The sequence below is a fragment of the Pipistrellus hanaki genome (assembly GCF_964339955.1).
Source record: "Pipistrellus hanaki genome assembly, chromosome: 1".
NCBI lineage: Eukaryota > Metazoa > Chordata > Mammalia > Chiroptera > Vespertilionidae > Pipistrellus > Pipistrellus hanaki.
Genome location: NC_140503.1, coordinates 7358138 through 7379165, shown reverse-complemented (window position 1 = coordinate 7379165; position 21028 = coordinate 7358138). Strand labels below are relative to the sequence as shown.

The following is a 21028-nucleotide window of genomic DNA, read 5'->3' as shown; positions in this document are numbered from 1 at the left end:
CCTGGAGAGGCCCTCTGCATGCTGCTTCACCCCACCCTCCCAAGTTATAAAAGGAAATCAAGTTTGATGACTTGAAGATCAACAACTAAAATAACGGATCTTTTAAGTCAACAGCCAGTGGTTCTCAGACCTCGGTATGCAGAGGAACCACCTGCAGAGCCAAAATGCAGATGTCCGGATGCCACATGTGCACGTTAACAAGCACAGCAGGTGTGACAACACAGGTGACCGGTGGCCGCGCCTAAAGGGCTGGTGGGGAGTCAGAGCCCTCGGTGAGGATTACTCCTAGAACTCACCTCAACTTGCTTCTCAAACTGCTTGATCTTCCGTTTCAAAGACTGCACGTAGGTGATGAAGGTGACGGCGTCCGAGGTGCTGGCGGTGTCCACCGAGTGCTGCTCCAGCTCTTGGCGAGACTACGGGAGAGCACAGCGCTTAGCTGGAGCCGAGGTCAACCCGCAGACCCCCGCGCCGACAGGTCCTGTCCCCTCACCTTGGAGATCTGCGTGTGGAATTCTGTCATGTTGGATCCAAGCATCTGCCCAAATTTGCTGAGAACCTCCTTATGCCAGGAGTCGTACTTCAAGTTCACCTTGGACTGCACCTGCAGTGAGCGAGCAAAGACAGGGCGCCGGCCTCAGGGCATGCTCACTCCCACTCACTCCTGCCAGACCCAGATGCCGCCGCAGAGCGCCCGGCACCTTCACCAAGCCAGCGGGCTCACCTTGCCGTAGTCTATAACCACGGGCCCAAACTCTTTCTTGGTTTCCGCGTTGTCAAAGGTCCCTCTGGCCTTCCTTATCTGAACCAAGAGAGCTTGCCACTTGTTGAGGTCTTCCCCAAGTCTGTTATAGATGTTTTCGGCCTGCATGTCCCACAAGCACTGGTACTGAAGCCAGACCTGCAGACAAGAACACAGTCAGACTACAGTTTGGCCTTCCATTCTGTAGCATGTTGACATATATCTTCATGTTCTGTTAAAAAGGTTCACATTCTTTCATTACCATTTAAAAAATTCCCACTTCAAATTCTCACATCAAAAATAAATAAAATCTGCCGAAGCCGGCTTGGCTCAGTGGTAGAGCATCGGTCTACGGACTGAAAGGTCCCAGGTTCGATTCTGGTCAAGGGCATGTACCTTAGTTTCGAGCACATCCCCAGTAGGGAGTGTGCAAGAGGCAGCTGGTCGATGTTTCTCTCTCATCGACGTTTCTAGCTCTCTATCTCTCTCCCTTTCTCTCTGTTAGAAATCACTAAAATAAATAAATAAATAAATTAAATTAAATAAAAAATAAAAAAAATAAAATCTGCCTAAGCCGGTTTGGCTCAGTGGATAGAGCATCGGCTTGGGGACTGAAAGGTCCCAGGTTCGATTCCGGTCAAGGGCATGTACATTCGTTGCGGGCACATCCCCGGTAGGGGGTGTGCAAGAGGCAGCTGGTCGATGTTTCTCTCTCATCGACATTTCTGGCTCTCTATCTCTCTCCCTTCCTCTCTGTAAAAAATCAATAAAATATATTAAAAAAATAAATAAATAAAATAAATAAATAAAATCTGCCCAGCCAGCTTTGCTCAGTGGCTGAGCATTGACCTATGAACCAGGAGGTCACAGTTAGATTCCCAATCAGGGCACATGCCCAGTGTGGGCAGCCAATCAATAATTCTCTCTCATAATTGATGTTCCTGTCTCTCCCTCTCTCAAATCAATAAAAACATATTTTCACAAAACTAATAAGATTTACAGTCCTCCAAAATGATAATACCTCATAAGATTTGTCCAATATTTTTCTTTGCATTAAAATAGCAAATAGCTACTGAATCATATTACATTTAGACAAGACCTTCTAGCTTCATATTCTCCTATCTCTTGCTCCTAAGTGTCTAAGATGGAAACCAGGAGCTTCTTACCTTGACGTACTGCTCGACTTCAGTCACGATGCCCATGACGGCAGAGTAGGACTCTTCCAGGGCCATGGGGCCATCCGGCATCCGTGTCAGAGCATTCCGATAGAACTTCTCCTCTTCCGTCAGCTCGTAATGCACGCCCACCTAACCAAGCAAAGCCAGAGGTGAGCACAGCGTGTGCAACACTGTTCATCCTAGGGGCACCTCTCAACAAAAACGAACGGGAAGTCCAGCCCACGATGAAAATAGCACTTCAGGGACAACGTTCACTTACCAGTCACAAGTGAGCAAAACCCTACTTATGTTTAATTCGTCAAGCCAATCAAAGGAAGAGATCAACCACTCCCGAGGGGAAGGGGGCCAGGAGCAGCCACATAGGCAGCTCTTCCATGTTTGCTAAGAGGAGCAGGGAAATTAGGTGGCTGGAAGCAGCCGAGGTCAAGTTTATTCACTGACAGAAAGACTGAGAAGAGAGGGAGGATCTGCTGGGCCACAAGGTGCGGGGATCAGTGCTCAAGAGGGGCTGGCTTTAGTTCGTTCCAGGGGAGACGAGCAGGAGAACTACAAACACAAGTGTGCTGGGAAGATGGCACAGACCCGAGGGGCAGGCACCACCCACAGCTGCACGTCGCCACGTCTGTGCTCACACTGCCACAACTGTGAGCCCATGCAGAAAATCTCTCAAGAACTGAGTCTGTGTTCAAAGTTAAGGAAAGAGATACATGCCCAAGAGGACCACTGCGCTCTCGACAAGCCTGTCAAAGCATAGGCTGTGAGAGCTGCTCATCTGACAGGAGCAGTCCTAGAGCCCAGACAGGAGCAAGTGGTCTGTCGAGTTTTCCTTTTGCTCTAGAAGATTGTATTACACTTGGGAGTTGTCTTAAAATAACCGGTGGGCTGTGTGCAAGGGAATGCACATGAAACAAAATTGGCCACATGTTGATAAAACAAGGTGATGTAAATTCTCTCTACCTTTGTGGATGTTTGCAAACTTCCATAATAAAAAGGGGGGGTGGAGGAAAGAAGCAGGAAGTAAAATTCCTCAAGGTCATGGAGGGACTTTCTAAGAGCCACTGAGACCTGAGCTGCAAACAAACAACTCCTGGGAAAAGTAGCTACTGCGAGAAGAGTCAGGCACACAAGCTTCTCCCCTTGGAGAGCTGGGCCTCAAGTTGGGAGCTGAAAAGACGCCAAGAGCCGTATTTAAGACCGGGCGAGGTGGTCGCAGAGCCTAGGTGGCCTGGCCAGGAGACTCACCTGGTACCTCTGACTCTGGATCCTGGGGAGGGACAGCACGATCATCTTCCAGGCAAACATTTCCTGATACAGCTTGTACCTGCACTCTTCGATGGGCGGGTTCAAGTAGATGACCTGATTGGTTATTCTGAGCTCGTGAACGACATTCTGAAAAGGAAAGATTTCACGTCTTACTCCATGATCTGCTTCAACACAATGGTTCGGATGTACCACCCTTTCTCCAAGTTACTGAACTGCTGCTGTCTGAACTTCTGCAGTGCCATGCTTGCGGTCTGGGCCCTCCCCAGGGATGCAAGTCGGAGGGTAGGCTGAGGTCCCCGTAGGTGCCTCTTGCCTGGGTGCCCAGTGAGGCACCACCCGCTGGGCCGTGCACCTGAGACCAGCGCGGCTGCAGCAGGGACATGAGCTGGCATTCACAGTTGGGCTCCGCTCACTGGTACAAGTCTGCCTGTGCCACCTGGTTGTGTTGGGAGCTGGTCAGGAACTCCCAGCCCATCTCCACCTGACTCTATCACTTGGACACACTCATTTGCTTTCCTGAATCTCAGTATTTAAAAAATATGCTCTGGGAAACACCCATAATATTCAAAAGTGAAAACATTTTTCAAGCATTTAGAGGGAAAAAAATACCTGAGGTCAAGTCTGGGAAGGGAAAAAAAAGCCAAATGTTTCTCCCAGATCAGTTTTACTTGCAGTCCTTTTAGGTTTCTGATTCGTGATACCTTTCTTACTGCTAATTACACAAAGTACATAAAACAACACGGCACTTGGGAAATTCCTGTGAGGTACGCGTCTCTGACTACCTCCCACATCAGGAGACAGGACCTATTTGCAGTGTGAATTAACAGAATTTTCCAGGAAGCTCGCTAGGATCCTCTGACCACATCGTCAGAGGAATGTGAACAGGCGCTTGTGTCCAAAGTGTGACCACTGAGTTATGGGATGGGTCAGTGTCAAAGGCTGGAGATTGCTTTCAGTCCCTAAAATGATTTCTTGCACGTGTGCTTGGAAAGCAGAGGGTTATATTTTTCTGCGTAAGAATATTTTTCATTTGTTAAGAACTTGTTTATGAACTAAGTTTAGACTTTCAGGAGAGTCACCAAGAAAGCAGGAGGCTCTCAAGCGCCCTTCACCAGCCTGCTCTGCCGTGACGCCGGCCGTGGCACGACGACCACAGCGAAGACGTTAACGCTGACCCAGCACCACGACCTGGAACACAGGCTGTCACACGTGCGGGCTCTCGTCCAGAGCACATCACACACTTCCCCAAGTCTCCCCTTTCTCCCTCTCCTGACCTTGGCTCTTGGAGAGTGCTGGTCAGGTGTTGTGCAAAAGACCCCCAATGCCGCGGAGGGATTTGGGAGAGATCCTGAGGGCCAGCACCCTCTGATCACACCGCACATGGTCCCACACGGGGGATGCTGACTGGGGTCACCGGATGAGGTGATGTCTGTCGGGTTTCTCCAAGGTGAAGGTTTTCCCATTGGCACGTTTGAGGGAAGAGTTTATTTACGTGCATGGGATGCTCTGGGAAATACGCACCTTGATCTTTGGCTCTCCACCAGGTTTGTGACTAACTTGTGGCGCGTCTGTGTCCATGTCGACTTCCGACTTATCTTCAGCTTGTCCAAGAAGCACCTGGGTCCAAGCCCTGAGGCCAGCTTGCAGGCGGACACCTAGTATCCTTTCAATCTACAGAGAAAGCAGTGTTTCAGAACAGTGAGTCTTCCTAACTGGAGCTGACCAAGCACATTAAATAGAAAGCAGAGGCGCCTTCTTGATCAATAAACCTTTCCTTACTCAAAACAAAAACAAAACCCAAAAAACAGAGGCTTTAGGTCAAAGACAAAGAGTTAATTACAACCCTCCTCCCTGTATTCTGAGTCTCACTTCCAGTGCTTTCTCCAGCCTCAGGTAACTGCCTCCGTTTGGTTCACTGTGCTGTCGCCAATACATGTGGTAAGGAAACTAACAGAAACTCTAGACATGCAATTAAGGTCTTGATACTGTTTAATATAATAGAAAACTCACAAAAGTGTTTTCCTGGTGACCTCAGAGATAAAACTAGAAAACTATAATTTGAAAATTAAACCATTTTCTTTTTCTTGTTGTTGAGGTAGAATCATATATGTTACATTAATTTTAGACACGGCATAATCTATATATAAAAAAGGCTAAGCGACCATCCAACCGCCAGACAGGTAGCTATGACACACAATGTCCACCAGGGGACAGATGCTCAATGCTGAGCTGCTGAGCTGCGGTGACTTGGCAGCAGTGGTTCTCAGTGAGAACCCAAGAACTGCCCTCTCGCAATCCGGGACCCCTTGGGGGATGTCAGAGAGCTGGTTTCAGCTTGAACGGCCTCTGACAGGCTGAGGGACCCCATCTGCTGGAGGGACCCCACTCACTCCAAAGATGCCCTTTGAGGCACAGTACTGCCCCAGGTGCGGCTGGCCAGACAGGGACCCAGGGAGGTTGGCTCCAGGGCGTGTCCAGCCCATCTTGCCCAGTCCTGACCCACCTGCCACCTTCTAATGAATTTCCTTCCAATGTGCACGAATCCATGCACCGGGCCACTAGTGATTAGATATTTATGTAAGTTGCAAAATGATCACAATAGTCCAGTCAACATCTCCATGATGACCACTTTCTGTTACAAGTAAAGAACAAAATCTCTCTGACGTAGAATGAGACAAGTAAGTTTCTGCGAACAGGAAGCCTGTGTGTCTTTGTGAAAAGGTGGTGTTGGCCATGGGACCACCTGGGATGCCGAGAGGGCGGCTGTGAGGAAGGCTGGGACTTTCAGTGGATTCAGTAGAACGGGCTTTGTCAGCTTTCCCTCTGTTGGTCTCCCTTTGTGTGAATACACCGCCACTGATTTACTCTTTTTAAAAGGGAAGGAAAGCATGCCCAGCCTGCATGGCTCAGTGGTTGAATATTTACCTATGAACCAGGTCACAATGTGGGGTGTGCAGGAGGTAGCTGATGAATGATTATCTCTCATCATTGATGTTTCAATCTCCTCCCTTCCTCTCAGAGATAAATAGAAATATGTTTGAAAATAAAATAATAAAATAAGGGAAGGAAAGCCCTAGCCGGTTTGGAACAGCGAATAGAGCGATTGCCCATGGACTGAAGGGTCCCAGGTTACATGTCCATCAAAGGGCATGTATCTCAGTTGCAGGCTCGATCTTGTGTGTGAAAGGCAACCAATCAACGTGTCTTTCTCTCTTTGTTTCTTCGCCTCACCTCCATGTCAGTAAGTGAGGACCCACTCAGCGCCCAGCCTCACCTCCATGTCCAGCTTGTTGACCCAGATGGGCAGGTTGGAGTATGAGTGCAGGTTCAGGTCGTCCACAGCTTTCTGGACCCTGTTCAGGATCTCGGAGAAAGTCTTGTGATCGTACATACAGGTTTCCAGGGAACGCACTTCCAGGTCTATTTTTTCTTCAATAATCAGCAGATCGTCCACCTAAAGGGAAGTATATTAAATATTTAAAACATCTACTCACTCTACTCACTCCGTCCCTTAATTCTTATGTTCATTCTTCTCAATTAACAAATGCTCGAGGCAGAGAAGTTTTTCCATGAACAGCTAATCCTACTGGGTGAGCGGGAAGGGAAATGTACGGAGACTGTCAGCCTGCCCCTCCTCCCTCCTCTCACGGGAGAAATGGCCTCTGCTTGATAAGCCTGGGAGCAGAAGTAAGATGGGTCCTGTTCTGGCTTCCATCCTCTCCTCGGGAACCGGCGTGCACCAGACGCACGCACTCTGGCGTGCTGGCAGCGGCAGGCGCAGGACCAGCAGGCCTACACCGGCCAGATGTGCGGAGCCTGGGCGGAAGTCTAGGTCAGGGTGGAGCGACAGCAAGCACCCTGGCTGCAGATGGAGACCCACGCTCTCCAGGCAGCTTTATCAGAAAGAAAGCTCTCTTTTCGCTGTTCGACTCCTGTGCCTGTCTTCTCTCTACTGAATTCAGGTGTTAGTTATTCAAAGGCCTCCCTAAAGCCCTGATCCCGTCAAACAGCCCAGTGGTCCTTCTCTCCCTTTCAGCTCCCATGTCTCCTGCGTATCAATCCTGCATGCCGTGGGAGACCAACATGGTGAGCCAGCTGGTACTGGGCCATGAGGACTGACTCGGAACACACCTTTTCCTGGAAGTTGAAGACAGTCTCTGCTAGCCGCTGCACGTATGGGTCGAGTTTGTAGGATTCCCACACCAAGGCGATGCCCTCTGCGATCAGGGCCTGCACCTCCTTCTTCAGGCCGGCCACCAGCAGAGAGATGGTGTTCCGTTCCTCCACCTTCTCACAGGTGCGCTCGTAGGTGCGCACGCTTTCAATCAGGGAGATGGCAAACGGGTAGAGTTGGTTGGCTTGATGAGCCTTGTTCACAATTGCCAGAGGGACTCGAAAACCAAGCCACTTGAGGTTTCGAACTTCTTTTGAAAGTGTGATAATCTCGGGCAGGAAGTTGACCTTAAGCTTGAGGACGTTCCCAGATCGGCCACGAACCCGGGTACTTTCGATGGTGAAGATGCGCCCCGAGACGCCCAGGTTCCGCTGCTGCACCTTCCGGGCCCAGTCGTCAAATATTTCCTGGGTGTTGAGCTTCATGCGGAAACTGTCACCGTCCTGCTTCAGCTTCTGCCCCTCCACGTGGTTCTCCCAGCCCTTGCCCAGGACGTCCTCCACCCGCTTCATGTAGGCGGTCAGCTGCCTGTCAATCTGCTTCGCCCAGATGATGGACCCGGACACAGGCGGCAGGTCACGCACGTGGCTCATCTTGCAGGACTGACTCTGTGGGTACTGCACTTTGAACTTGTCGTGAAGAGACTCGATGTCGTCTTTCACGCGCTGGATTAGCTGGGTCTGGTATTCACGGATGGCGCCGCGGATGTGAGGCCTGACAAACAGTGCATTGAACCTGGAGAAAATCCTAAACATCTCGTTAGCATTCTTGGCTGTGCCGAGCTGATCCCGAAGGCGAGCAGTGATCCGGGTCTCCACCCTGTCAATCCTCTCGTCGTATCTCTTCATTGCGGCCTCCCACGCCTCTGTGCCTTCTTTGGAAACATCCAGTCCGTCCACTTCCTTGACATTCTCGTAGGCGAGGTTTACCTCCTCAATAGCATTCGCATCGGCGGCATCGAAGAGAACCTCAGCTACTTTCATATCCTGGGGTTCAGGGACCTCCCCTTGATTCTGCTGTGCAACCGCTGTGACCTGAAAGGGAAGGATTCATGACAAAGTTACCAATGAGGGCTGTATTCTGTTGTACACCAGCAGAGCACACACACAAATTACAGTCAGCCTCGGTAACGCTTGCTTGACTCTAGTCAAACACTTAAAAAACATTTTTAAGAGAATGGAAGGGAGAGGGAGAGATACATTGATGACAGAGAAACACCATCCATTGGCTGTCTCCTACATGCTCCTTACTGGGGATGAAGCCTGCAAACTGGGCAAGTGCCCTGATCAGGAATAAAAAAACTGAGCCACCCCAGCAAGACTAGTGAAACATTTTATAGCTCTAACTCAACAAAGCCAAGTAAAACACGACACAGTACATCTTAACTCTGCGCTGCACAGACCTTCTGACAATGTATTCTCTCTGCTTAAGCACAAAATTAACGTGTTAGATCTGGATTTGGGGCACTTGCCTTTTCAATCAGCAGTTAGAACTATGAATGAGTGTAGTAATTCACAGGAGTGTTACATACAAACTCAGTGTCCAACACAGATTTCCTTTCTTAGCCTTAAACTCTAGGTTACAGCCCACAGGAAGCACACAGCAGAGGGACGAATAAAGTGAGAGTAACATCAGAACCTCCAATCAGTTCTCTCCCCATGTGCTGCTGGAAGTCAGTGTTGAGGATGTCACAATACATTAAAGATGAACATTGTAATCCGAAGAGTAATCTCTAAGAAAAAGAAGTCAAAGAACTACAGCTCCAAGTTTATAGAGGAATTAAAGTGATAAAAACAGCACAAGGAGGGCTGCCAGAAAGGGAGGAATAAGAATGAGACAAGTGGACAAAAGCAAACAGCAGGTGTGAGTCTAACCACATCGATAACTGCACTGAGTGAACAGACTACACATAGTGATGAAACATGCTAAGAACGCATCACACACCCAAACCATTATGTTCAATTAATATTTGACAAAGGAGGCATGAACATACATGAGTCAAGACAGTCTCTTCAATAAATGGTGTTGGGAAAATTGGACAGATACATGCAAAAAAACAAACTAGACCACCAACACAAAAATAAACTCAAATGGATACAGGACTTAAACATAAGATGGGAAACCATAAAAACACTAGAGGACTCCACAAGCAGCAAAATCTCAGACATATGCCGAAGCAATTTCTTCACCAATACCACTCCTAGGGCATTGGAAGCTAAAGAGAAAATAAACAAATGGGACTAAATCAAAATAAAAAGCTTTTTCACAGCAAAAGAAACCATCAACAAAACAACAAGAAAGCCCACTGTATGGGAGAACATATTTGCAAATGTTGTCACTGATAAAGGTTTAATCTCCATCTACAAGCAACTTATACAACTTAATGAAAAGAAGATAATGATCCAATTAAAAAATGGGCAACGAACCTAAATAGAATCTTCTCAAAAGAAGACAGAAGGCCAAGAGGCACATGAAAACATGCTCAAAGTCACTAATTATCCGAGAGATGCAAATCAAAACTACAATGCGGTACCATCTCACACCTATCAAAATGGCTATCATCAAATCAACAAACGACAAGCGCTGGTGAGGATGCGGAGAAAAAGGAACCCTCATGCACTGCTGGTGGGAATGCAGACAGGTGCAACCACTGTGGAGAACAGTATGGAGCTTCCTCAAAAAACTGAAAATGGAACTCCTATTTGACCCAGTAATCCCACTCCTAGGAATATATCCTAAGAAACTAGAAACACAAATCAGAAAGGATATATGCACCCTTATGTCCATAACAGTACAATTTACAATAGGTAAGATTGGGAAACAGCCTAAGTGCCCATCAGCAGATGACTGGATCAGGAAACTATGGTACATCTACACAATGGAATACTATGCTGCCATAAAAAAGAAGGAATTCTTATCATTTGTAGCAACCTGGATGGAACTGGAGAGCATTATGCTAAGTGAAATAAGCCAGTCAATGAAAGAAAAATACATGATCTCACTCGTTTGTGGATAATAAAGAACATTATAAACTGATGAACAAAAAGATAAAAACAGAGGCAGTAAAGCAGCAAACACAGTCAAATCACAGCGGGAAGGTTAGCGAGAGGTGGGAGAGATAAGTGATCAACAGGAGGACCTGTACACATGCATATAAGCATAACCAATGGACACAAGACACTGGGGGGTGAGGGCATAGATGGGAGTGGGGAAGGCAATGGGAAGATATGTACACATGTAATATCTTTATAAAAAAAAAAGATTTGGTCAACCAAAAAAACAAAAAGCTGCGGAGGACTCACTATTAACAAGTACTCAACCCCGAACAGCAGTCACCTCAATCAGTGGTGAAGCCTCCTGGACTGCACAATTTCCAGACTGGAGCCCCCGTACCTCCCCCCCCCCCCCCCCACAAGATTTTCAAACTACAGGAGGGTTGAAAAGATTTATCTATTCACCCATCTAGCATTAATTAATATTCAGCCAATTAACATTCGCTATATATTGGCTTTATCATATATTGATCCATTTACCAATACATATAAATCTTAGGCATATGCAATTGTTATTCACATTTTGCAGACGAGGAATCTGGAGAAAAGGTTAAATAATGTGTCCAAGTCACACAGCTAGTTCAGCAGTGGGCTGCAGGTTCTGGCTCTAGGGTCCATGCATTTTGAGGGAAGGAATGAATGGCTGGAGGACGTTAAAGATTTGGACTGAAACAATATAATACAGAATCACTAGATCTTAAAGACGACAGCCACAAGACAGAGCGACAGAGCTAAAGAAGTAATAACACACACACACACACACACACACACACGAAGTATAACACTGCAAAACAGAAACAGGTAGCTCATTCTCAAACAGTCACGCGTGAACTTCTGGGGTGGGAACCACCTGTGGCCTCAGGACCCGCACGATGACCGCCCTCAGCTGCTCGTGCTGCCGTCGGAACTTCCTCATCTGGTCCAGGCGAGCCTGCAGCTTCCTGTGGGCAGGGTTGATCCGCCACACCATCTTCAGATTTTCTTCCCTTTTCCGTTTGACAATGTCTCTCAGCAACACCTGAAGTTTCTCGTATTCATCATCCCAAGTCTGAAACACTTCGAAGCACGCCACCATGACCTAGGGTGTAATTTAAGAACGGAAGCTTGTTATTACAGCGCAGTTTGGCCTCAATGCCCCGAGGCTGGTCTCTGATAGAGTGAAACGTACCTTTTCGAATTCTTCATAAGCAACGTGCATTAGTTTTCTAGTGCCCAACACTTTGAGTAGCTGGGAGCTCAAGTCTCTTGAAATGGCCTCCACCAAGCGCAGGGCCCTCTGGATGGGATACTTGGTGTTTCGGATCTTCCTCAAATGGGTGAAGATCGCCACCAGAGCCTGCCTGATCTTGTCCAGCTCAGTGGCAGACAGCAGATCGTTCAGAGGGAAATCTTTCATCAGAGGGTTGTAGTCATTCACTGTTTCCAAAGCCTGTTTTAGACCTAGATTAAGAGAGACAGTTAATGGTTTTCATATAAAGTAAGACAACTCTAACACAGTGGCAGATGTCAATCTTACCTCAACTGAAAAGTGATGCACCCACAGGACCTTCCGCACAGCCTACTGCTGGGAAAGTAAACCGAAATGTCCCTCATGATGGGGCAGTTTGATGTTGCAAAAGATTTACTGACAAAGAAACTGTTTGTTATTTGGGGGAAAAACTGTCATTAACAGGATGATCCTAGCATAGCCTCATTTCCACCTGTTAAAGCGTATCAGGGATACACCATAGTTCATCTTCTTTTGCTTTCTAGATTATCTAAATGTTCTACTAAAAACAAGTTTAAGAAACTAGAATTTTTTGCCAAAGCCGGTTTGGCTCAGTGGTAGAGCGTCGGTCTGCGGACTGAAAGGTCCCGGGTTTGATTCCGGTCAAGGGCATGTACATTGGTTGCGGGCACATCCCTGGTAGGGGGTGTGCAGGAGGCAGCTGGTCGATGTTTCTCTCTCATCGATGTTTCTGGCTCTCTATCCCTCTCCCTTCCTCTCTGTAAAAAATCAATAAAATATATTAAAAAAAAAAAAAAAAAAGAAACTAGAATTTTTTCATATTTAAAAAAACTAGAATTTAAATTTTATGCCCATAACACAGGTTAGGTGAGTATGTTATTGACACAATCACAGAAACTCCTGGGTCCAGTCTAGTTTTCTACTTCCTCTGGCACAAGATATTTAAAAACATGTTAGAAAGACAAAGGTTTCGGAGGCATTATAGAAAATTCAATTATATATCAAGTATACTTTTCCACATTAGTAAATGCCCAGGTAATGTGTACAGAGTGATCAATGTAATGTGACAATTTCCATCCAAAATCTCCTCTAACATTTGCCACGACTGTGGTCCGGCTGGTGGCCCTAACAGGCCTCGTGGGCATGGAGTGGTATACACATGCCTGAGCGCTCCAACGTCCGTGTGCTCACTGGGTGCTAACGAAACACCACTCACGGCGGCCCAGGCAGAAAACTAAAGGCTCCTGCGCCCTTCCAGAACAGGAGGGGAGCGAGAACAGGACGGAGCAGGTGAGGGAGGAAGAGGAAGCACCGAGCAGCTCCCTGTCCGCAGCTCCCTGTGGGCAAGTAACCGCTGCGTCTGCGAACCGTCTTCCTGCTGCCCGTCGGGGCACTGACTTCACTCTGACAGCACAGCTTGCTCAGGGGGCTGAGCAACGGGGACAGGATGCAACTCCCACGGCTCTCGACACCCAGGCCTAAAACTGGCTGTGACCTCAAAACCCGGGGAGGAAACGGGAGGTATGTGAGAAAGTCATTTCCATTACCTCGGACTGGGGGAAATATGAGATAAGTTGCAAGGAGAAAAGGAAAGGCAGTGCATATACTAACGTTCATCTCAATCACCAGCAGGTCTCACAAAAGGCAGATTAACTGCTTGATCGGCGATCAGGCCTGGTTTTACCTGTGTCGGTGTCGAAGCTGACGGTGGCATGGAAGCGCTTGCCGTGCTTCAGGATATCCAGCGTGAGCAGAACCTCCGGGCTCTCGCGCTTCTCCTGTATGCGGTACAGCGCACGCTCCAAGTTCAGCCAGAAACTGATTTCTTGTAAGGCCGTTCCCGAGGCAGGGTCTCGGTCAAGTTTGGTCACCTTTAAACATAAAATAACACTGAAGGGTATTCACATGGAAACAAAGGTGGAGAAAGTATCATTAAGTGAACACATGCATTACAATTTCCATATTTCAAGCGCATTTCCTGCCTGTAAAGGACAAGTAGGTGAACTGGAGATCACAGGTAGGAAAGAGGTCGGATGAAGGCTCAGGGTGATGGTGCGCGTCTCCCACTTCCCGGGTCTGGCAGGCCTGCTGAGCAGTCCCAGCACCAGGGCAGGTATGGCCAACAGTCACCCATGAATTTACCTCACAGATAACAAGAGCGTGAAACCTTTACAGCTACTTTCAGCCTGTGCTCTTACTTTCTGAATTTCTCGGATCCAGCGGTTAACTCCGGACTGTAGCTGATTAAGAAAAGTTGGGTCTTCAACCTTATCTCCAAAGTCTGTAACTTTTGGCTTTTCTCCACGCTCATAGCACTGCTTGGCAACATTTGTAATAATTGGGTGAATTGGCAGGCTGATCTCTGGAATTTCAATGTTTTGCTGCAGGTGAAGGAGTCCCATTTCAAGTTCCGCAATCTTTTTTTCAACGGAAGGCGCCATTTTATCACCATCCCTAAAAAGGTAGAAAACACCTCAAAATAGTGCACTACTGGTCTCCAAAGACATGCTCTCATTTCAGGTCTGTCAAATCATAATCTACATTTTATTAACGCAACAGATTTACATCCTCTTGGTTGTTAGCTCTACCTCCTGATTCTGAATTTTATATCATTTTCCAATATCTTGTGAGGACGTAGTGAAACATGATTCAAACCAACAAAGGGAAAATGGCGTTTACCTGTCTGCCTTGCCAGACTCTCGGATGTAGGACTTAAAGAAAGGAGCCACAGCGTTGCTGATGAAAGAATGCAAGGTTTCGTAGGGCGAGTCCTCGCTGAGCGTGAGAACGCGGAGCTGGGAAGACACTGGTTTGTCCGCATCGATGACTGGAGTGCGCTTAATGAACGCCAAGCTACAAGAAAGCAAAGAAGAAATTAGAACACAAAGTCTCGTTCCCAATTAGTCTGGACTCCCGTGGCCTTCTCTGTTTTGTACAAATTAAAAATTCATTTGGCCCTGGCCAGTATTGCTCTGTGGTTAGAGCATCAACTGTGCACCAAAAGGTCTCTGGTTTGATTCCCAGTCAAGGGCACGTACCTGGTTTAGTGTTTGCTCCCCACTCCCCGGTGTGGGAGGCAACCAATTGATGTGAGATTTCACATCGATATTTCTCTCCCTCTACCCTCCCTCCCCTCCACTCTCTGAAAAGCAATAGAAAAAAATATATGGTGAGGATTAACAAAACAAAAAGGAAATTCATTTGAATGTTTCAATTTAAAAATCCTATTAAGAATAGACTAAATAGTTGCTTTTCTAATATTGAAACAGTGCCTATTTTTACTCACTCACATGAGAACTAATCAAATCAAGGTTATGGTTATAGCAAGGGACCGTGAAACCAAGCAAAATTAATTTGTCTTATAAATGGGTTACATTCGTAACCTTAGCCTCATTAACACTAACCTTCCTAGCAACTGCAGGTTACAAGCCATAATGTACTTAAATCTGATCTTAAATCCTATATCAACTTGAATAAACAAAGTCACTCCCAGGTTCAAGTGAAAGTGGGCAATCCAGCCGAGACCGGTTTGGCTCAGTGGATAGCGCCTGCGGAATGAGGGGTCCTGGGTTCGGTTCCCGTAATGGGAATGTGAGTTGGTTGCGGGCACATCCCCGGTGAGGGGTGTGCAGGGGGCAGCTGGTCGATGTTTCACTCTCATTGATGTTTTTAGCTCTCTATCCCTCTCCCTTCCTCTCTGTAAAAAATCAATAAAATATATTTAAAAAAAAAAAAAAGAAAGAAAGAAAGAAAGAAGTGGGCATTCAAGGCCCCACTACTCGCCCAGTTCCATCCCTGCTGTGCACCCCTTCCCTTCCCTGCCTGCCTCGGATCACTGCTTAAGCTAGATGCTCCTTTCTCCGAATGTGTCATGTGCTTTTGTGCCTTTCTTAAGAAATCGACATTCAGCCGGGACCGGTTTGGCTCAGTGGATAGAGCATCGGCCTGCGGACTGAAAGGTCCCAGGTTCGATTCCGGTCGGGGGCATGTACCTTGGTTGCAGGCACATCCCCGGTGGGGGGTGTGCAAGAGGCAGCTGGTCGATGATTCTCTCTCATCGATGTTTCTAATTCTCTATCCCTCTCTCTTCCTCTCTGTGAAAAATCAATAAATTAAAAAAAAAAGAAAAAAGAAAAAAAAGAAATCGATATTCAGCTCCTGAAATTCCAAGTAACCCTGAAGATTCGCTTCCTGCGGTGCTTCTTCCAGAGGGCCTTCCCTAGAAAGAAGCAACCGCGCCCTCGTCCCTGTTTCATGGCAACTCGTACTGCTGAGACAGGCAGGTGTGGAGCTGGCTGTGAATTCACCTCCTTCCTCCCAAAGACCACAGGCTTCTTTGAACAGGACTCAGGTTTATGGTTTACATACCCATTGCATATCTTAGTATAGCAGGAGCTCAAAGGTGGCTGGATTAATTCTTTTTCTTTTTATATTTTTTATTGATTTTTCACAGAGGAAGAGAGAGGGATAGAGAGTTAGAAACATCGATGAGAGAGAATCATCGATCAGCTGCCTCTTGCACACCCACTGGAGATGTGCCCGCAACCAAGGTACATGCCCTTGCCCGGAATCGAACCCGGGACCTTTCAGTCTGCAGGCCGATGCTCTATCCACTGAGCCAAACCGGTCCCGGCATGGATTAATTCTTTAAGAAAATGAATATTTGAATTTTCCTGTTCCCAATACTTAATATTCTAAAACACCAATGAGGTTTCCTGATGTGACACCATGAGAAGAACAAAGCTGCTACAAAATTCCTGCCAACAATGTACAACCTGGATCTGACCATGGACAACACAGACAAACCCAACTGAGGGATGTGCCTTAGACCACCCTCTGTCCTTTCGAGGTCAGCGTCATGAAAGACACAAAGGACCAACACAGACAGACACAGGACTGAATTCTGGGTCCCGGGAGAACTGCTGTGAGGAGCAGGACCAACACAAAACACGGGATCTGAAGGGCAGGATTGTTCCAATGTTGCATTTCCAGAAGCTGGTCACTATGCTGAGGCTAAGGATGGGGATGTTCCTGTCCTTAGGAAATACTCTGAAGAATTTAGGGAAAAGAGGCAGGTTGTCTATAACCAACTTGGAAGTGGTTCAGGGAAAAAATGAGAACACAAATGTGCTAAATGTTAACAGCTGATACCTGGGAGTTCTATATACTTACCAGTCATGAAATGCCTGTAAGCTTGAAATTATTCAAAATAAGTTTTAAAAGCCAACACAATCTATTTTAATATCTGTACATTTAAATATGTATAAGATTACTTGAGTATAAACTGGCACAACATTTCTGGAAGATGGAAAATCTGGTAACCGGCAAATGTAGATGCACCACATCTGAACCTGTGATGCTGGTTTTAGGGATTTGTCCTACAAAGACTCAGACCTGTACCTAACAGTGTTTACCAGTTATCTATATATATAAAAGCTTAAGTGACCAAACAACCGTTTGCTATAACATGCACTGACCACCAGGGGGCAGATGCTCAATGCAGGAGCTGCACCCTGGTGGTCAGTGGGCTCCTACAGCAGGGGTGCTTGTAGATCAGCTGGCTGACGCGCACCCAGCCTGGGCTCAGGCTCCTCCCGGGACACCTGCCACTTCATACATCCTCCCAGGGGGGATGGCAGATTCCCAGCTTGGCCTACGGGGTTGGGTCTAAGCCAGCAGTCTAACATTCCCCTAAGAGTCCCAGATTGCAAGAGGGCACAGGCCAGGCTGAGGGACCTCACCAGTGCACGAATCTATGCACTGAGTCTCTAATTTATAATAATGATGCTTCAGATACAAACTGAGGGCATTATTAGATATGTTGCAATGAGTGCCATGACATGGAGATTAAAGTAAAAATATTTTAGAATTTTTATCTTAATTTGGAAATCCTCTTAACTTATCAAAAGTAAGATACTGAAATTATAGAGTAGAAATCCTTTGAGTGTTTTCTTAATGTCTTTGTCTGAGTCAGTTAAGACTGACATTTAATTCTCTCCTCAAGCTCAGAACCCAAGATTATGATTATCGTAACACTACTCACCTGTTGGACTTGACTCCATAATGAATGTCTATGTTGATATTATAGGAAATGAATTCTTTTTCTTCTTCTCCTTCATCACCAACATCCTCTACAAATTATAATAAACATTGTATCACATTCTTGTCAACATTTCCAATTTTGAGTCAGCTCTCCTTATTTCCCTTTCCTACCCATTTTTTTCTGACTCCTGCCCAGGGCCCTCCTTTGCTGCCTCATCCTGGGCAAGGGGGGCAGGGGGACCTCTCTGAGCCTCCGCTCTGTGCCTGGGCTGCCGGACACATTCAGGAGCTGTTGCTGGGCAGGGCTGGAGGGCAGGCGTGCTGTGCTAGGGGAGCTGGTGCCTTACAGCCCGTTCTCCAGGCCCCACCCATTCCCACACCTTGGCTCCCTACACAGGTTACCTCCTCTTCCCTTCCTCCCCTGCCCCTGCTCCACCCCCCACCCCCATTCTGCTCAGTTGCTAACTCGGCACTTACTATGTGACAGGCATTTACTAGGCACTTAGGTACATCATGTCTTTAATCCTCACTACAACCTATGGGGACTGGCATGACTATCACCATCTGTTTTCCAGTTGAGGAATGTAAGCAAATTGTCCTCAGACCGGGGCTGGAAAGGGACAGTCTAAGAATTCAGAAGCCGGTGATTCTAAACCCAGTGTCCTCACCAGTACACAGGCTGCCCCTCCCTCATCAGGGCAAACTGCTGTCCAGCATCAGCCCAGGTCCTGAGAGGTGTTCCCCCGCCTTCCCCTCTGCTCCTGGAGCACTTCTCATGGCCTGCTGGGGATCGACTTGGGATGCACTCCCCCCCACCCCCCACCCCCCCCACGGTGGGCTCCTGATGCCCAGTGGCCCTTAGAAAAGCTGACAGGATTTAATAGTAAGATAGCTCAATATACATTTTGAGACTATTTCTAAATGGCTAAAAATCAAAACAGAAAAATAAAAATAAAAAATGTGTAAGAATGGAAACAACGCAAACCTGTAGGTGTAGCACTAACCCACCAGAGCCTGGTGGGTGATAAGTTACATGGAAACGTGTGCTACAGAAATCACTATCCCAGGGTTACGTTAACAGTGTGTATGTGAAATCACTCTCCCAGGGTTAATTTAACATGATACTTATGAAATCATTACCCCAAGATTAATTTAACACCGTCCGCCCTCCCTTTCACCTCCGTGATGTAAAGCAAAGGCAGCAGACGTAGCTAAGGGATCTTGGGAAGGCCATTTCTCCTCTGGGCTTCAAATTCATGATGTGAAGCGGGCAGCAGGGGCTGGGGTAGTAAGTCAAGAGGCCTACACGGATGTCCCGGTACTTTAAGCGTAAACACTAGGAAAGCTGAGCATATAGGGCCGGAGCAAAAGCCCTACTTCATTAGTTTTAACAGGAGACAAAACCCACGCTTCAAGTGTATAAAATATCACTATGTCAATAAGACAATGACTCTCAAAATACGGTTTTTGGTATAATTTTAGGAAGGGGAGGAATGGCAGAACATTCTAGTAAGCCAGATACTTACAAGTTGTTTTTAAAAAGTGACTAACTAAAAACAAAACAAAACAAAACAAAACAAAACAGAAAACCAACTAAACAAACCAGCTGGGCGCTCTGACTACGGAAATGTGGCTACGGCGTAGGAACGAGAAGCCACCCTGCCCGACACCAGCCACACCGCAGCTCGGCCGGCGCTGTGCAGCCCCTGGGCCAAGCGCAGGAACACCCGGGACAAACAGCTGGCGGCTGGCAGCACGCTGAAGGATCTGCTCTCGTCAGTTTCGGAACTTCCTTAATGCTCCTCTATAGTCTGTGTAAAACACATTATCAAAGCACCCAAACCACGTAGAGAAAATAAAAGTCAGTCTAGGACCCACCAAAGGAGATTACTGACATGACAGCAAGCACCTCATGGTAACTTTGAACCATTTCTTCCTCCCAGCTAACGTTTCCTCACCCATGCAAACAAAAAGACTCGGACTGGATTAACTGAACGGAGGCTTCTCAGGATGCTGCCTGCACCTCCTGAGCAGGCCGGGTTACAGGAAGCGGGCGGCAGGCCAGCCCGGGGATGAGTCAGGGCTCTCGGGCGCCGCTCCCACAGGACACTGCAGTGCGGCAGCGCAGCGGGCTCGGCAGGCACACCCGCTGGCAATCCCGACACGGACACGCCAGTGGGTCTTCTCCAGGTGCCTGCAAAAGCCCGCTCCTCCTGATGACAATAACTAACGGGAGCTGCTGTGAATCGCTCACAGCATACATTTTAGAATCATTCTTAAATGCCTGTTCCCCATAAATACAGAGATTAAATGACGTCTGAGCATGTCTGATTCCCACAGAGTTAAAGAATCTATGACGGTTTCATAAACTACCATCCAATAACTTAACCTCTCTGAAAATGATTCCATCTTCTAAATAACAATTTGACATTTTACTTCTGCAGAAATATTAAAAACTAGAGACCCAGGGCACAAAATTCGTGCACAGGTAGGGTCCCTAGGCCTGGCCTGCGATCAGGGCAGATTGGGGTCTTCATTCCCCTGGCTGCCTTCGTTCGTGCCGCTCCCTGGTGGTCAGCACACGTCATAGCGAGCAGTTGAACTCCCGAGGGGACAAACTGCATATTAACCTTTTATTATATAGGAAAGAAGTGTCTTTCCTAGAGGAGGAAAGACACTTGATAGTTAATTCTTAATAACAGGGAAGCTATTAATCCTGCTATATCTAGAAGCTGATATACAAACACAAACTGGATTTATCAGGTAATGTCTGTCAGTAAAGTTTGAATCAGTTTCCTAGCGCTGCTGAGTATTACTGGTTAACACACAATGACCGACACGGCACCGCCAGTTAAGACAGCCAGAGAACCGAAGGCCCAGGGTGTGCTGGGCTGCCGGTAATGGCATTTCTCTGGCTAACTTCTGAGACTGCCAACGTTCTAGAGATGTTCAGAGCATCATTTAGCATTAATTTGTATGCTTTTATTGAAGGACCAGTTTACTTCAAACTATGAGTGATTTACTTTTTTTTATGTTTTTATTGATTTTTAGAAAGAAGAAGAGAGACACATCATCGATTAGCTGCCTCCTGCACATCCCCTACTGGGGACTGAGCACCCAACCCGAGCACATGCCCTGACCAGGAATCAAACTCAAACCTCTTAGGGCATGGGTCAATACTCAACCAGAGTCACTCTGGCTGGGCAAACTATGAGTGATTTATAACACTACACTGTGCGTTAGGGGAACATTATGCTGGTTTACTGAAATAGGGAAACGTGCACATTTGGTGACCTTAAAGACTCAGACTACCTCTCGTGGGTAGGCAGGGATGATTCCACAGTTTGG

At 47.1% G+C, this 21028-nt stretch overlaps 1 protein-coding gene across 1 annotated transcript in view; it reads right to left on the bottom strand.

Annotated features, from left to right (window-relative positions):
• Window positions 1–21028, bottom strand: part of DYNC1H1 (dynein cytoplasmic 1 heavy chain 1) — a 74878-nt gene that overhangs the window by 46527 nt on the left and 7323 nt on the right. Inside the window, exons 2-15 of the mRNA XM_084869720.1 lie at window positions 17682–17769; window positions 14318–14491; window positions 13837–14092; window positions 13323–13509; window positions 11579–11850; window positions 11261–11488; window positions 7315–8391; window positions 6458–6637; window positions 4705–4854; window positions 3163–3309; window positions 1909–2049; window positions 725–901; window positions 494–604; window positions 297–416 (exon numbers count right to left, since the gene is read on the bottom strand). Coding sequence (XP_084725846.1) covers window positions 297–416; window positions 494–604; window positions 725–901; window positions 1909–2049; window positions 3163–3309; window positions 4705–4854; window positions 6458–6637; window positions 7315–8391; window positions 11261–11488; window positions 11579–11850; window positions 13323–13509; window positions 13837–14092; window positions 14318–14491; window positions 17682–17769 — 3308 coding nt within the window. The remainder of the gene's footprint in view (window positions 1–296; window positions 417–493; window positions 605–724; window positions 902–1908; window positions 2050–3162; window positions 3310–4704; window positions 4855–6457; window positions 6638–7314; window positions 8392–11260; window positions 11489–11578; window positions 11851–13322; window positions 13510–13836; window positions 14093–14317; window positions 14492–17681; window positions 17770–21028) is intronic.